Source organism: Schistocerca nitens, chromosome 7 (genome assembly GCF_023898315.1).
Source record: "Schistocerca nitens isolate TAMUIC-IGC-003100 chromosome 7, iqSchNite1.1, whole genome shotgun sequence".
NCBI classification, from domain to species: Eukaryota; Metazoa; Arthropoda; class Insecta; order Orthoptera; family Acrididae; genus Schistocerca; species Schistocerca nitens.
The window spans coordinates 161114051-161132449 of record NC_064620.1 but is presented as its reverse complement, the minus strand read 5'-3'; the positions used below and the strand labels follow the sequence as shown (position 1 = coordinate 161132449).

The 18399-nt window shown below is 41.5% G+C and overlaps 1 protein-coding gene across 1 annotated transcript in view; it reads right to left on the bottom strand.

Annotated features, from left to right (window-relative positions):
- Positions 1–18399, bottom strand: part of LOC126195515 (orexin receptor type 2-like) — a 134503-nt gene that overhangs the window by 91747 nt on the left and 24357 nt on the right. Inside the window, exon 3 of the mRNA XM_049934142.1 lies at positions 4037–4322. Coding sequence (XP_049790099.1) covers positions 4037–4322 — 286 coding nt within the window. The remainder of the gene's footprint in view (positions 1–4036; positions 4323–18399) is intronic.

Here is an 18399-nt window from a genome sequence, read left to right as displayed (position 1 = left end):
CGCGTGATGTCGCACAACGGCCGGACCACGTGGTCCATCGGCCGCGTGGCTGGGAATTCCACGGTGACGCTGTGTCGCTGAAGGAGACACGCCGGGAGTGCCAAAGATGGCGGACTTTGTGAAACCATCATGGCAGACATTTCACTGTTCGTATAGAAATTAATAGTAGTCAGATGAATCATGGTACCTCAAAAAGACACATGTACATTACTATTATTTGCAAGACGATTCTTATGGTGTAATCTGATTTTCAATGTCTTTATTAGTTTAAAGTTTAGTGTCTGACTGTAAATTATACAAGTAAAACTCAGCAACGAATTTCCAAAATATAAACGCTTCATCCGATTTTGTCAATCGCCGTGTCTTTAGAAAGTTATTAGTGTAAACCTAAGTTGGGATGAATTACAGGCATGTAACTTGAATAGTACATGAGTTGTTGGAGGTCAAAGTGGCCGATTGCCGTCAAACGCGTCAGGCCATAAGTACTCCACAGCTCCGAAAAAACGGTAGCTGCATGCTTATAAATATATTTATTCATCTATGTCTTTGTTTATATCCGATATATACTATTCATGAAGAAATTGGTTAAATATTTACTGTGTGTTAGAAAGCACAGAGACATTAGGCTCCTGGCCTACCATTAGCTTCTTATATTTTGATACATGTTTATTTAATTGTTTATGCTTTTAATAATGTGTGTTAGAGCGTCGTCCAGCCCTAGAAATATTTATTTAATTTCAAGTATTTAAATGTAAATCCAGTATTTCGTATGTGTCTGTGAGTGCACGTCTGGCTTGGAGACATGGAGGGAGCGCTCTGGCCAATCACAGCGCTCGTTACTAAAAGAGACGTATGGAGGGTGAGGGAGGACCATCGTTTTCGGAGAGGACACGGGGTAGTACGGGACAGGGCACGGGAAGTGCTGGGCGCGACGGACGCACAGTCACGGGAACGACTTGGAGAGTGGAGCGATTTGGCGTGGTCGCCGCAGATAGAATACCGGGTGATCAAAAAGTTAGCATAAATTTGAAAACTGAATAAATCACGGAATAATGTAGACAGAGAGGTACAAATTGACACACATGCTTGGAATGACATGGGGTTTTATTAAAAAAAAATACAAAAGTTCAAAAAACGTCCGACAGATGGCGTTTCATCCGATCAGAATAGCAATAATTAGCATAACAAAGTAAGACAAAGCAAAGATGATGTTCTTTACAGGAAATGCTCAATATGTCCACCATCATTCCTCAACAACAGCTGTAGTCGAGGAATAATGTTGTGAACAGTACTGTAAAGCATGTCCGGAGTTATGGTGAGGCATTGGCGTCGGATGTTGTCTTTCAGCATCCTTAGAGATGTCGGTCGATCACGATACACTTGCGACTTCAGGTAACCCCAAAGCCAATAATCGCACGGACTGAGGTCTGGGGATCTGGGAGGCCAAGCATGACGAAAGTGGCGGCTGAGCACACGATCATCACCAAACGACGGGCATCTGTCGGACATTATGTGAACTTTGTTTTTTTTTGGCTCCAATAAAACCCCATGTCATTCCAAGCATGTGTGTCAATCTTTACCTCTCTAACTACATTATTCCGTGGTTTATTAAGTTTTCAAATTTATAGTGACTTTTTGATCACCCGGTACTTCAGAGTGCCGACTTGTGCACTTGTGAGATTTCTGTGGCTTCTACAGTGAAGACGTAGTGTTGATTTAGAAATGAACATCTCGCGAGCTGTGTTGTTGTTCATAGCTAATTACGTGCAGTACGAATCTATTGTTTTCCTGTTATTCAACTTATATTTTATTTAATTACTGGACCATCGACACCCATAAGTTTTTGGAGAAATATACCGCATTCTCATAAACACTTCTACCATCTTACTTATCATTTAAAGTTGTTATTATGGTACCTACAGATTTTATTTAACTGCAATCTTTCATTTATAAACGTCTAAGTTACGTACGAAATTCGCAATTGCCGAGTGATAGGAACTTCGACCAATCGATTCATGTGTGTATTCTTATCGTATACTGTAGACTCAGCAGTATTTGGCTTGTAATGCGGCAACTACGTGTCCCAGCCCCTAGACAACGAAACCAGCCAAAACTTTTAATATTGCAATTCTGAGTCTGTGGTTGCATAGTTGAGGGCCACCCCACCTCATTTCATTTTCATATTGTTTGAAAGCCCGCAAGTGGGCTCATACTGACATATTCTTTGTAAAGTTAATTTTATTTTGGAATCACTGAAATTGAACCACACACTCTCTCTACTCGTCACGTTTGATTTCGTTTCTTCCTCCAATTACAGACGTTTCACATTTTTTATGAGAAAAATTAAAAAAAAAAAATAACTTTGAACATAGCTGCTAAGGTTCAGTGACCGTGTCAGAATTATATTAGAACAAGTAAGCCCTCGGTCACCAACATTAATTCAAAACTGACCAGGTTTCGACGCTACTATGAGCGTCGTCTTGAGAATTAAACTAACAGTTCTAAAACATATTAGGTATGTAATACATTAATAAAATTAAAGTTTGTACTGACTGTAAAAGATGCAGTACTTACAAGTCACATTTTAAAAAATCTAAGCCGGAAAGGCGACGTCATAAATAGTTGAGATGGCGAGCCGCTAAGGGCTGCTCGTACTGTGAACAAGGGTAGCAACAAAACTGAGGTGCCCACTTTAGAAAGTGTGGGCAAGTAAACATGGTGTTGCTACGAGCGCCATCTAGTAGCCGCAGAAACAACTAGGCTACTGTATATTCAAAATTAGACACATGAAATTGTGATGCAGCTGATTCAGGCATAACGTAAGCATTAATAATAACAGGATGAAGTTACATATTTATCTGCTTTAAATAGAGATACATTTTGTAACGTAAAAAAACGTCTGTTATGACATACAAGAAAACAGCAAAGACGCAACAGGAAAATAACATTTCGGCAAACTACATGAGGAAATCTGAATCAAAGATCAAGCAACGGCTTTATAAAGTCGAAAAAGTTTTCATTTCGCAGCTGCAGCTGTTCTTTGAGAATGAGGCCATCATGACGAGAGAGATGTTCAAAAATCTCCAATTCCTCTAAAACATCTGACCTAGCCCTTCTTTTCGGCATGCAGAATATTGCTATCGCCTATGGCTTTAGGCACGTGTCCAGTAATTAAGAGATGATAGGCAAAGGATGAATTTAGGGGACTGCCGATCATCTCTTAGTTACTGGACACGTGTCTAAAGCCATAGGCGATAGCAATATTCTGCATACCGAAAAGAAGGGGCGCAGATTAGATGTTTTAGAGGAATTGGAGATTTTCGAACATCTGTCTCGTCATGATGGCCTCATTCTCAAAGAACAGCTGCAGCTGCGAAATGAAAACTTTTTCGACTTTATAAAGCCGTTGCTTGATCTTTGATTCAGATTTCCTCGTGCAGTTTGCCGAAATGTTATTTTCCTGTTGCGTCTTTGCTGTTTTCTTGTATGTCATAACAGACGTTTTTTACGTTACAAAATGTATCTCTATTTAAAGCAGATAAATATGTAACTTCATCCTGTTATTATTAATGCTTACGTTATGCCTGAATCAGCTGCATCACAATTTCATGTGTCTAATTTTGAATATACAGTAGCCTAGTTGTTTCTGCGGCTACTAGATGGCGCTCGTAGCAACACCATGTTTACTTGCCCACACTTTCTAAAGTGGGCACCTCAGTTTTGTTGCTACCCTTGTTCACAGTACGAGCAGCCCTTAGCGGCTCGCCATCTCAACTATTTATGACGTCGCCTTTCCGGCTTAGATTTTTTAAAATGTGACTTGTAAGTACTGCATCTTTTACAGTCAGTACAAACTTTAATTTTATTAATGTATTATGTACCTAATATGTTTTAGAACTGTTAGTTTAATTCTCAAGACGACGCTCATAGTAGCGTCGAAACCTGGTCAATTTTGACTTAATATTTGTGACCGAGGGCTTACTTGTAATATAATTTTTAGTGAGAAACGCCCATACTTTGCAGGACAGAGATGTACGTACCGCAGTTTCCGGACGAGGTGTAGGCGCGGCCGTTGGCGCTGGAGCTGAGCGCGCCGCTGCGGCAGCTGCCGTGTCCGGGTATGGTGTCGGAGCGCCAGAGGACGCGCACGATCTGGTAGTAGGCGACCGACATGAAGAGCAGCGGCAGCGTGTAGAGCAGCAGGCTCTTGGCGCCGTGGAACACCATCTCGGAGTCGTAGCTCCAGGTGCTCTCGCACTGCGTCAGCAGCACAGAGTCCCAGTCGCGGCCGCGGGCCCTCAGCACCACCAGCTCCGGGATGTCTGCACGCAGACCACTCACTCTCAGCAGGTGTTCACATTGGATGCTCGAAAATGAAACAATCATTCAGCCCAAACACTGAGGTCGATCCAAAAAATATCTTTGTAGAGAAACGGTGGATGGGACCCACCTTCATCTACATCTACACTACTGGCCATTATAATTGCTACACCAAGAAGAAATGCAGATGATAAACGGGTATTCACTCGACAAATATATTATACTAGAAGTCACATGTGATTACATTTTCACGCAATTTGGGTGCATAGATCCTGAGAAATCAGTACCCAGAACAACCACCTCTGGCCGTAATAACGGCCTTGATACGCCTGGGCATTGAGTCAAACAGAGCTTGGATGGCGTGTACAGGATCAGCTGCCTATGCAGCTTCAACACGATACCACAGTTCATCAAGAGTAGTGACTGGCGTATTGTAACGAGCCAGTTGCTCGCCCCATTGAAAAGACGTTTTCAATTCGTGAGAGATCTGGAGAATGTGCTGGCTAGGGCAGCAGTCGAACATTTTCTGTATCCAGAAAGGCCCGTACAGGACCTGCAACGTGCGGTCGTGCATTATCCTGCTGAAATGTAGGGTTTCGCAGGGATCAAATGAAGGGTAGAGCCACGGGTCGTGACACATCTTAAATGTAACGTCCTCTGTTCAAAGTGCCGTCAATACGAACAAGAGGTGACCGAGACGTGTAAGAAATGGCACTCCATATCATGCCGGGTGATACGCCACTATGGTGATGACGAATACACGCTTCGAATGTGCGTTCACCGCGATGTCGCCAAACACGGATGCGACCATCCTGATGCTGTAAACAGAACCTGGATTCATCCGAAAAAATGACGTTTTGCCATTCGTGCACCCAGGTTCGTCGTTGAATACACCATCGCAGGCGCTCCTGTCTGTGATGCAGCGTCAAGGGTAACCGCAGCCGTGGTCTCCGAGCTGATAGTCCATGCTACTGCAAACGTCGTCGAACTGTTCGTGCAGATGGTTGTTGTCTTGCAAACGTCCCCATCTGTTGACTCAGGGATCGAGACATGGCTGCACGATCCGTTACAGCCATGCGGACAAGATGCCTGTTATCGCGACTGCTAGTGGTACGAGGCCGTTGGAGTCTAGCACGGCGTTCCGTATTACCCTCCGGAACTCACCGATTGCATATTCTGCTAACAGTCATTGGATTTCGACCAACGGGAGCAGCAATGTCGCGATACGAATAACCGCTATTGCGATATGCTACAATCCGACCTTCATCAAAGTCGTAAAAGTGATGGTAAGCATTTCTCCTCCTTACGCGAGGCATCACAACAACGTTTCACCAAGCAACGCCGGTCAACTGCTGTTTGTGTATGAGAAATCGGTTGGAAACTTTCCTCATGTCAGCACGTTGTAGGTGTCGCCACCGGCGCCAACCTTGTGTGAATGCTCTGAAAAGCTAATCATTTACATATCACAGAATCTTCTTCCTGTCGTTTAAATTTCGCGTCTGTAGCACGTCATCTTCGTGGTGTAGCAATTTTAATGGCCAGTAGTGTACATCTATCCTCCGCAAAATGCCTTTAAGAATGGATGGATGGATGGATGGATGGATGGATGGCTGGGTGAATGAATGCATGGATGGATTTAATATTGGAACATTCAATAGTGGAGACAGGTCACTGGAGTTCTCTGCGATAAAAAGATGCCTCAGCATCTAAAGACAAAAGTATATAAACCATGGTACGCCCAGCAATGTATGGGACTGAGGCAAAAATTTAATGTCGCGTCGATCACCAACAAAGTGAGGGAAGCCCCTCTTCGCTGCTACGGCCACGTCATGGGAAAGCAAGACAACTCAGTTGCAAAAACAGCGCTCCACATCAACCCAGGAGGAACAAGACCACCAGGAAGACCGGAAAAGAGATGGACTGATAACGCCAGGGCAGACATGCACGTTGTTGGCTTAAGACCAGAAGATGTCAACGACAGGGAGAAATGGAGGAGATGCAGCATAACAGCAGACCTCGCAAGTCGGGGTTAATGCTTGGAAAGAGAGAGAGAGAGAGATTCGATAGTGAAGTCATCAGTGCCCATTCTCTGTCAGCGGTACGGTAGTCAATATACACAGAAAAACACCAAAAAATAATTAATGTAAAGTAATGAAATTACGGGAATACATCTGTCTAGATTACATATGTATGTGACTAAAATTACAAGATCACAGGTTAATGGAAGCGCTACATACGTCAGTGCAAATGTGAAATGCTGATACATTATTAAGCAAAGTAACTACCAGTGAGTTGAATGCAAACATGCAGTCGTTCTTGCATTGTTGCGTATGTGTCGAATGTCAGTTTGTGGGATGGGGTTCAATGCCTGTTGCATTTGGTTGTCAGTACAGGGACGGTTAATGCTGTTTGTGGATGTCACTGGAGTTATCTGATGATGTCTCTTATGTGCCCGGATCTGGTGATCGAGTAGGGCATGGCAACAAGACACTCTGTAGAGTATGTCGGGTTACAACAGCGGTGTGTGGGCCAGAGTTGTCGTGTTGCAAAACACAACAGGGACTGCTGTTCATGAATGACAGCAAAGAATAGGTCGAATCACCAGATTGACGTACAATTTGCAATCAGGGTACGTAGGATAAACACGAGAGTGTTCCTGCTGTTATACGAAATTGTACTCCAGTCCATGACTTCTGGTGTAGGTCCAGTGTGTTTAGCACCTAGACAGGTTGCTTACAGGTCTTCAACTGGCCTCCTTTTAACCAACACACGGCACTGGCACCGAAGCAGAACCAGCTTTCATCAGAAATACGGTAGACCTCCACCCATCCCTCCAATAAGCTCTTGCTTGGCACCACTGAAGTCGCAAACGGCTCTGGTTTGGGGTCAGTGGAATGCACGCTACAGGGCGTCGGGCTCTCCTTGAAGTAACCCATTTGTAACAATTCGTTGTGTCACTGTGGTGCCAACAGCTGTTCTGAGTGCTGCTGCAGATGCGGTACGATGTGCCACAGCGATAAGCCGAACACAATAGTCTTCCCTCTCGTATTGCCACGTGGCCCTCTGGAACCCGTCATCTTGCTAGCGCCCATTCTCGTGACACCGCTGTCAGCAGTCATGTACAGTGGCTGCATTCGTGCCAAGTCTTTCTACAATATCGCAGAAGGAACACAGAGTTCATCGTAGCCCTATTACACGACCTCGATCAAACTCGAGGAGGTGTTGATAATGACGTCTTTGTCGACTTATCATTCTTAACTAATATCAACTCACCACGTCCAATCTCAAATGTAACTATAGCGTGTATTTAAAGCAGACCTGGTTTGCATCAACTTAGTCGCACTGCTACGCCACTCTTATGCGACTGGCGCGAATTTTGAATAGACACGCCTACCATCATTCATCTACATTGCACGACTATGTCTTGGTGCTGCGATTTTTTCCCATCAATGTAGTTATATTTAAGAGTAAAGGCATTACGTACCCAAACACAGTCGTGTATGCCGAATGCACCATTGTATTCTTTTTTCCCTCCTACAATTTTTACTCTCTACAACTCCCTCCAGTGCTGTAAAGTATTCACCCTATCGTAGCACATGTCGCATTATGCCGAATGCACCATTGCTTCCTTTTTTCCCTCCTACAGTTTTTACTCTCTATAACTCCCTCCAGTGCTGTGGAAAGTATTCCCCCATACCGTAGCACATGTCGCATCATGCCGAATGCACCATTGCTTTATTTTTTTCCCCTGATACAGTTTGTACTCTCTACAACTTCCTCCAGTTCAGTGGAAAGTATTCCCCCTATCGTAGCACATGACGCATCATGCTGAATGCACCATTGCTTTCTTTTTTGCCCTCCTACTGTTATAACTCTCTAAAACTCCCTCCAGTGCTGTGGAAAGTATTCCCCCATATCGTATCACATGTCGCATCATGCCGAATGCACCTTTGCTTTCTTTTTTTTTCCCTCCTACAGTTTTTACTCTCTACAGCTCCCTCTAGTGCTGTGGAAAGTATTCCCCCATACCGTAGCACATGTCGCATCATGCCGAATGCACCATTGCTTTCTTTTTTTCCTCTCCTACAGTTTGTACTCTCTACAACTCCCTCCAGTTCAGTGGAAAGTATTCCCCATATCGTAGCACATGTCGCATCATGCCGAATGCACCATTGCTTTCTTTTTTTCCCTCCTACAGTTATTACTCTCTACAACTCCCTCCAGTGCTGTGGAAAGTATTCCCCCATACCGTATCACATGTCGCATCATGCCGAATGCACCATTGCTTTCTTTTTTTCCCCTCCTACAGTTTGTACTCTCTACAACTCCCTCCAGTTCAGTGGAAAGTAGTCCCCCTATCGTAGCACATGTCGCATCATGCCGAATGCACCATTGCTTTCTTTTTTTCCCTCCTACAGTTATTACTCTCTACAACGCCCTCCAGTGCTGTGGAAAGTATTCCCCCATATCGTATCACATGTCGCATCATGCCGAATGCACCTTTGCTTTCTTTTTTTTCCCTCCTACAGTTTTTACTCTCTACAGCTCCCTCTAGTGCTGTGGAAAGTATTCCCCCATACCGTAGCACATGTCGCATCATGCCGAATGCACCATTGCTTTCTTTTTTTCCTCTCCTACAGTTTGTACTCTCTACAACTCCCTCCAGTTCAGTGGAAAGTATTCCCCCTATCGTAGCACATGTCGCATCATGCCGAATGCACCATTGCTTTCTTTTTTTCCCTCCTACAGTTATTACTCTCTACAACTCTCTCCAGTGCTGTGGAAAGTATTCCACCATATCGTAGCACATGTCGTATCATCCTCTCCCTTCTTCTCAGTGTTTTCCGTATTTTCCTTTCTTCGTCGATTCTGCAGAGAATCTCTTCATTCCTTACCATGTATGTCCACTTAATTTTCAACATTCTACTGTTTGTACCACATCTCAAATGCTTCGATTCTCTTCTGTTCCAGATTATTCACAATCCCTGATTCACTACCATACAATGCTGTGCTCCAAATGTACATTACCAGAAATTTCTTCCTCAAATTAAGGCTTATGTTTAATGTTAGTCGACTTCTTTTTGCTAGGAGTGACCTCCTTGCCCGTGCTAGCCTGCTTTTTATGTCCTCTTTCCTTCATCAGTAATGTGTTATTTTGCTTCCAAGGTAGCAGAATTCCTTAACTTCGTACACTTCATGATCACCTATTTTGATGTTAAGTTTCCTGATATTCTCGTTTCTGCTACTTCTCATTACGTTCGTCTTTCCTCTATTTACTCTTAATCTATATTGTGTACTAAGTAACCTGTTCATTGCATTCAATAGATTTTGTAGTTTACCTTCACTTTCACTAAGGATAGAAACATCATTACTACTGTAATTCGAGCACTTCGTTCTTGGTCTTCTAATCGTACCTCTTAAGCTTACTGAAAATAATAAGAGTACTTTTCACCAGACACAATTTGCTTTTATTTATAAATCATCTTTTGTGGTCATTCTGGAAATATGTAAACATAGTATGCCTATAGATGTTGGTATCTGTAGGTTAAAAACAGTGTTACCTGACAAAATTGGCATACAATTTACTCAAGGTATTTTTGCCTCTTGTGTACATATCTTGCAAACCATTGCTTGTTCCTTCATTGTGGGTGGAGGTAAAGATTCAAAGCAAATTGGTTGCACATTCATTCTTTCCTTTTTTATATTCATCTTTTCATGCTGCTTTGATGTTTATTCCACTTCATCTCACTTTTTTAAAACATCAAAATACAAATAGGAGTACTATTGTAGTTTCAAGTGTTCAGCACTCTCAGTATTTTCTCTTGTGTCTTGTTACTTTGTATGGAAATCTGTCCTTGTGTTAATGATAGCTGGGCATTTGCTGATTTCATTGTTCAGCTTTGTTATTAAGTTTCCTTTGTATTCATTGTTTGACTATTTGTACTATGTATGCATTTCTTTTTGGTAGACATCTGTGTCTAATGGTTCTGTGTTTAATTTGTGCAGCATATATCTAAGTCCTGCTTATTTGTGTACGTTTGGTGTATTATTGTGTCTGTTGTTGTGAGTTTTCGATACATGTCCAATATGTGTTTGTTGTTTTGAATCTTCATGCTTATGTTCAAGAAATTTAACTGTCTGTTTTGCTCCTTTTCTGTTGTAAAGTTTTTCTTTTTCATGACTACATTTTATGGCTGCATTTAACCGGTCAGTTTTACTGCTTGTTTCATCTATCACACTCAGGATGCACTCCATCTAATCCAGTGCCAGACAGTGTGCTTATTTTGCATCAGTTTATTACATAAAGTTAATTAACAAAACAAATGAATATCACAGACAAATAGCCACAAACAATAGATACAAAGAAATCTTGGTAATGAGGCTGAACAAAGAATAGAAATACAAAGAGAAAAGAGCAAACACCCAATTTTCAGTGACACAAAGACAGGCTTCCACGCAAACAAACATACGAGGTACAAGAACACGAACACACAGTGCGACGAAGGAAAAAAATATACAGTGACATACAACCACAAGTACACACATGTAATATCATAATATCTAATACTTTCAGAAAACAAAACATAAAAATAACTCACCAAAGATACAAAGAGCGTGTAAGAGCCTGAAAGTACAGGACAAATCATTTAACTTTCACTGAACACTTAGACCAACACGAATATAAAATTACCATCAGAGACACAGAAACGGAAATTTTAATTATAAAAAACATAAAACACCCTCCTATTATACAAAAAAATTACCACATTCATGAAGTCATAACAGATAAGAAAAAAACACGCAAATGATAAGATCAACCAAATACCAAACCATATAGACATATTATGCGTCCGTATTTCCAGAATGATCACAGAAAATGCTTTATAAATGAAAGTGAAATATGTCCAGTGAAAAATGCTCTTTAATTATTTGCAGTAAGCTTAGTATGAAAAACCAATAACAACTGATAAAGACTTTATATATACAATTGTAATCACTAAATCTTGCATGTTCAGTGTTCCACAACATTTTTATTTTTCTTCTTTTAGTGGTTATTCTACTGACTGTTTTGATGCGGCTATCACGAATTCCAAAACCAAACTGACCGTCATCTGTCACATCCTCAGTTTTCAATTGCATTATTCTGTATTCGATGAGCCCTCTTCCATACATTTAAATGTGATTTGCGAATGATCGATGTAGATTCTTGTAAGCAACTTGAATGCATGAGCCATTAAGCTGAGTGTGCGATAGCTCTTGCACCTATCTACCTTTGCTATGGCTCAAATGGCTCTGAGCACTATGGGACTTAACATCTGAGGTCATCAGTCCCCTAGAACTTAGAACTACTTAAACCTAACTAACCTAAGGACATCATACACATCCATGCCCGGAGCAGGATTCGAACCTGCGACCGTAGCGATCGCGCGGTTCCGGACAAGCGCCTAGAACCGCTCGGCCACTCTGGCCGGTGCCTTTGCTATCTTCGAGATTCTGTGGATGATGTTTTGCCGATAGTCTGCTGATATGTCCCAAGCGTCGTAGGTTGAACACACGAACCTGAATAGCCTTAGAAATTCTGAAGGAATATTACCTTTCCCTTCTGCCTTATTTGTTACAGTCTTCCAAAGGTCTGTTAAGCTCTGATTCTAATACTGGGTCCCCTATATCCTCCATATCGATTCCCATTTCTTCTGCACGCTTTCCACGTAACCGCTTTCTCCTCTGCATTTAACAGCGTAATTGTGCTGGCACTCTTAATGTTGTCACTCTTGCTTTTAATTTCCCCTAACGTTGGTTTGACTTTTCTGTATACTGAATCGATTTCTTCACATTGTACCTGCAGTCATTTCGAATTTGCTTCCCTTCACTTGCTACTTATTTCATTCCTAAGTGACGTACATCTGAATTTCCCTGACCATTTTTGTATTTCCTCGTTTCTTTGACCGGTTGAAGTATTTCTTTTGTTACCCAAGGTTTCTTCGCCGTTACATTCCTTGTAACTATCTTTATCTGCCCAAATACTGTGACTGCTCTTTTTAGAGATATCCATTCCTCATCAGCGGAGCTCCTTGGAGTGGTATTCAGTATCGCAGTATCTAGAGCCTCAGAGAACGTCAAACGTACATCATCACTCCTCACTGTTTTAGTATCCCTCTTTTTTCCACGTTGATTCTTCCTGACAGTTATCTTAAACTTCATCTTGCTCTTCATCATTAGTAAATTGCGATCTGTATTTGTTCCTAGATACACCTTTTGGTCGAATATCTGATTTCGGAACTTTTTTCCTCACGATGAGGTAATACAATTAGTATTTTCCTGCGTTTTTTTTGCCTTTTCCAAGTATAGCTTTATTTCTGATGAGAACAGCCCAGTCAGAGAACCATTAACGGTGACTCAGTTCCTGCTCTACGTTCCTCTTCACAATGAATTCCACTGCTTATACTGATCAGATCAAACATGTGTCTTCTTTCCGTTTCACTTCACTGATGGTCACTACATCTACTTTAAGTTCCGTTTTCAGACTGTCTAGCTCCTCTACCACATTCAGAGTTTTGACATTTTACTCCAATACTCGTAGAACGTTACCCTTTTTTTGGTTTTTCAGTATTTTTCTGATGGTCACCCGCCACTTAGTGTTCACATCTTCGAGAACCGAATGGCAACTAACAATGATTGCTTTGATATGTTAGAGATCATCATCTTTTCAGTTTCTTTCTCGATCGCCATGCCGTTGATCATTGTAATCCTCCCAACCTTAAGGACAGTTTCCCATGTCTTACGTCAGAGGAAGATCCAATCTTTTACGGTTGATCTACCGCCCTCCTGTTAGGAGGCTGTTGGGATCTTTGACTTTATACGCCGGAAATCATTAGTGGCTGACTGATGTCACAATTAAAGAGCTATAATTATAAAAAAATGTTTCGAGGTCAGAGGGTTTTAGCAAATTGTTAAGCAAACACTCTTTTCTTGCTGTAATATAGTATTATGTTAAAAGCATCCTCAGTGTATTTTTTTCTGTTACGATAGTCTCGTTTTTACATTCGATATTGATTCGAAAGAGTTAAAATCATAATTTTCACTTGAATAAAAGGTTGCAATTACTCATTTGTCCTTTTGAGATCTGTGTTTCCTCTCATCTGGCCATAAGTCAGAGGGAGCTCTTCTACTTCCGTTCAGAAAAATCACCATATATTCGCGTCGAGATCTTTTGATTTTACAGTTACCTAAATTCTGCAAAATACTTCACTGCTGATCTGGCAAGAACAGCATGTTTATCTTAAGAGAATTGTGAGCGATTATTATCATTACTGTTTGTTCACTTTGTGCCTCTTGTCTTTTATGTGAACACACGGTGCTTCAGATAATGTGTGTTTCTCTGCAACTTACAAAATAATAAGTGAAACAAATATTTATTTAGATAGGTAAACGTAAGAAGCGTTGCTCTTTCTCCAGAGATACGAACATAGTTTATTCAGATGTTATCCAGAGCGTTATTGCAATGAGTTCTATTTTTTTATCGTGTAGATAACGCTGTATTTAAATAAATTGTATTTAAATAAGTTTAAATCCAATTTCTATCAATTCTAGTTAAAGAGCTAGAAACGTACAAATTTTTAAGGGTAGATCTCACATGCTGTACAGAAAACTGATTGTGTCACGGAGTGACGATCTTCATCAGTGCACTGTACGAAGTTCGGTTGGACTGGGGACAGTATACCTATACTGCAGATCAGAATGCACAAACAAAGTAAGTCTGGTCCGGGGGACACTGACGTGGAACAAACACGGAGTTGCTTTCTGCGAGTGGTCCGTGAGTGGTCGCTCTGCACGCCTTACGAAGTATCATGTCCCCTGATGAATCCATGCCGCCGGCCTGAGTGGCCGAGCGGTTCTAGGCACTACAGTCTGGAACCGCGCGACCGCTACGGTCGCAGGTTCGAATCCTGCCTCGGGCATGGAAGTGTGTGTTGTCCTTAGGTTAGTTAGGTTTAAGTAGTTCTAAGTTCTAGGGGACTGATGACCTCAGAAGTTGAGTCCCATAGTGCTGAGAACCATTTTTGAATCCGTGCCGCTAAGTCATGGTGCAGTGAACCGTCATAAAATACATTACTAGGTCACAGAAAATCTTAGATGGGTCCGTCACGTCTCTCGTCCAACGAGTTGGTCCATGTGTGGTGGAGAATCCTGGGAGACGAAATCATCGACCCACACTGCTTTTTGTGTACTCTGACAGGTCAGGTGCACCGAGTCTTTACAATGAGGTGACAAAAGTAATGGGATAGCAATATGCACATATCTAAATGTCCGTAGAAGCGTGTAGACAAGGTTTAGAAGGGCACCGCATTGGCGGAGCTGTCATTTGTAGTCACAAAGTTCACATGGAAAGGTTTACGACGGGAATTAACAGACTTTGAACGTTGAATGGTAATTGGAGCTCGACGCGTAGGACATTTAACTCCGAAACCGTTAAGGAATTCAATATTCCGAAATCCACAGTGTCGAGAGTGCACCGAGAATACCAAATTTCAGGGATCACCACTCACCTCGAATAGCGCAGTGGTCAACGTGTAAGTAGGCTGTTTAGGTTTTTATATTGGTAACGCCACGTAGCGCTCTGTATGAAAATCACTGGCTGTGCTGTGTGCAGTCTGTGGCTGGGTGGCATTGTTGTACTATTCGCTATTGTAGTGTTGGGCTGTTGGCTGTTAACAGCACGTAGCGTTGCGCAGTTGGAGGTGAGCCGCTAGCAGTGGTGGATGTGGGGAAGTGAGATGGCGGATTTTTGAGAGCGGATGATCTGGACGTGTGTCCATCAGAAACAGTACATTTGTAAGAATGGATGTCATGAACTGCTATATATATTATGACTTTTGAACACTATTAAGGTAAATACATTGTTTGTTCTCTATCAAAATCTTTCATTTGCTAACTATGCCTATCAGTAGTTAGTGCCTTCAGTAGTTTGAATCTTTTATTTAGCTGGCAGTTTTGGCGCTCGCTGTATTGCAGTAGTTCGAGTAACGAAGATTTTTGTGAGGTAAGTGATTTATGAAAGGTATAGGTTAATGGTAGTCAGGGCCATTCTTTTGTAAGGATTATTGAAAGTCAGATTGCGTTGCGCTAAAAAATATTGTGTGTCAGTTTAGTGTTGATCAGAATAAGTAAAGAGAGTAATGTCTGAGTACGTTCAATTTTGCTCAGCTGTTTGAAAATCAAATAATGTAAGAGATTTATCAGCACAGTAATTCAATAATTTTTCTAAGGGGACGTTTCATATGTCGACCCTTAGCCGAGGATACCTTACTGGAATCTTCTGATTTTTTTCTTGTTGTTTGTGTAATTAGTGTAGCTATTGTTTATTGGTGGCGCGTAATCACAGAGAGAATTTCCTTTGTAGTTGTAGTTTTTCACAGTTGTACAGTAAAACAGTTGTGGCATGCATGTAGATTTGTACCAAGTATTTCGCAGCTGCGCTTGCAATTAGCTAGATATTATTTTCAGTGCTATGTTAATGTGTTTTCTTATTTTGCTCTTCAAATTGTGCTTTTTTGTGTTATCGTGTGAAATATTGTGACAATGATGGCGTGTGAAAAACGTAACACTAGGCTCCAAAGTAAACTGAGAAATAATAGTGACGACGAGCGTAGCTTATCAGCACCACTGTGTAATGAATTAACAGACATACAAAGTGGTAATTTGGTAATTGTACATAGGGAAATGGAGCGGGCGTCAAATAATGGCGTAGACAGTGAAACAATTAGTGAACAGGGAAGCATTATCGATCGATCGGTCGGCAACAGCTCGCCTCAGGAATCCGAAATGACGGGACACAATCTCGCAAATACTGTAGATTCAGGTTGTGGGTCCTCACCGTTTTCTCAAATAAGTCAAGACACATTTTCTGCTTGTCAAAACTTGCCGGTGCAAGTTCACTGCCGAAAAGCACCGAGGAACCTGTTTCAGACACCAGTGCATTGTTATTATAATTAATACAACAAATGGGACAAACACAGAAAAAGCTTCATAAGTTAGACACAATGGAACAAAATCTTCGAAAGTTAGACACAATTGAACAAAATCTTCAAAAGTTAAACACAATGGAACAAAATCTTCAAAAGTTAGACACAATGGAACAAAATCTTCAAAACTTAGACACAATAGAACAAAATCTTCAAAGGTTAGACACCATGCTTGAACAAACATGTGAAGATTTAACTACTGAGTTACATAAAATCGAATCGAAATGTCAAAAAGTCTGTAATGACGGAAAACACAAATTTGTGAGCATTTCCAACCTATTTTTTCGCCGCATGAAAATAAATTACAGAATCACCAAGCAGTCATAAAAGAACTGCAAACTATTGTTCATGAAAATCATGAGACCTTGCAAGCTAAGACTGACTCAGTTGTATCTACCGATTCGGTTACGCAACTTGCAAAAACTCAGGAAAACTTAAAGGACACAGTAGATACGATTTCAACGCAAATGGACACTCTGAAACTTGGTTCAGAAAAACACACTGAGGAAATAAGTTCACTATCGGAGAAAGTAGCCGAACTTTCGGATCAGTTCACTAACTTATCTACAAAGGTGGATGATGATCTGAATGACACAAGACCTGTAGCCTTCACTGACACAGAAGAGTACGAACAAATTAGGAAATTCAAACAAAATCAGAATCAAATTAATACGCAACACCGAAAAAAAAATCCGGGAAGTACAAGATCAGCTGACACAGGTGATACAAGAAATCCATATTTCAGAGGGTACTCGCGCTCCAATACGTGAAGAGGGACATAGAAATACGGAACAGCCACAAAATTATAACACAGGACACTTCGGAATTTATGAAAGAAATTGGCAAGGTACTCCGAATTTTGAGATGGAACCGCCGAAACGACGTAACAATGACCGACATGCGACTCGCCGACATGATGATTTTGACTATAAGCTGTTTATTACTACACGTAAATTCAAAACTTTTAAGAATTCCGGCAACGACATTCATCCACAAGCGTGGCTATATCAATTATCTCATTGTTTTCCTCCCAACTGGTCATTGAAGCACAGGTTAGCATTTATGTGTGGCTATTTAGAGAATGAACCAGCTGTAAGAATGCGATCGGTCATTCACGATTGTCACAGTGAAGGAGAATTTTACCATGCCTTCCTCTCAGCATATTGGTCTCAAGCCACACAAGACCGAGTAAAACATAGCATCATAATGATGAAACATTTCGAACAATCTGAATTTTCCAGTCTTGTGAAATATTTTGAAGACATGTTGCACAAGAATCTGTACCTGTCAAACCCTTACAGCCCCTCAGAACTCATCCGCATTTGCTTAATCAAATTGCCTGAACATTTACGACATATTATTTTGGCAGGGCAGGACGTCGCAAAGACGACATTGAAGCTTTTCAGGGACTGTTACAAGAATTGGAAATTGATACTGACAATCGCGGAACGCGTTAACAGGAGCACAACAATTACAGGTCACATCCGTCACAATTCCGCGATGACAGAAATAATAAATGGACAGGACAAGGCTATTCTTACAACGTAACTCGTGACCAAAACAGACACTACTCGTATGACAACCGTTGGCAGAGTAGTAATAATTACAGGGAAAGATCACCTCTCCGTGGTAGTGACTATCACAGAGACAATAAGAGAAACAGACAATATGGGAACCACAATAATTATTATCAATGGAAACAGAATAACTTCAGACGCAACGGTCCAGGGCGCAGTTACGATTCAGGGAGAAATTCTTCACCACGTGACCGACAAGAAAGAAACTGTGGAATCTACCGACATGACGACAGACGATATGATCGGTACGACAGACCTGAATCACATCAGAACTGGCGGGATTCAAACAGGGCAGGGCCCTCTCGACAAGGTGAATTTGTAGAAGTTAGGTCTCCAAATCCCAATATCGACGCGCGCCAACAAAGAGACGTAGTATATGCACAAAATGTGAAGAAAACGAGGACTGTTAGTGCTCCCACGTGTGTTGTTAATTCAGCAAGGGACTGGTTAACAGAATTGCTGGTTCTAAGGACATTCCA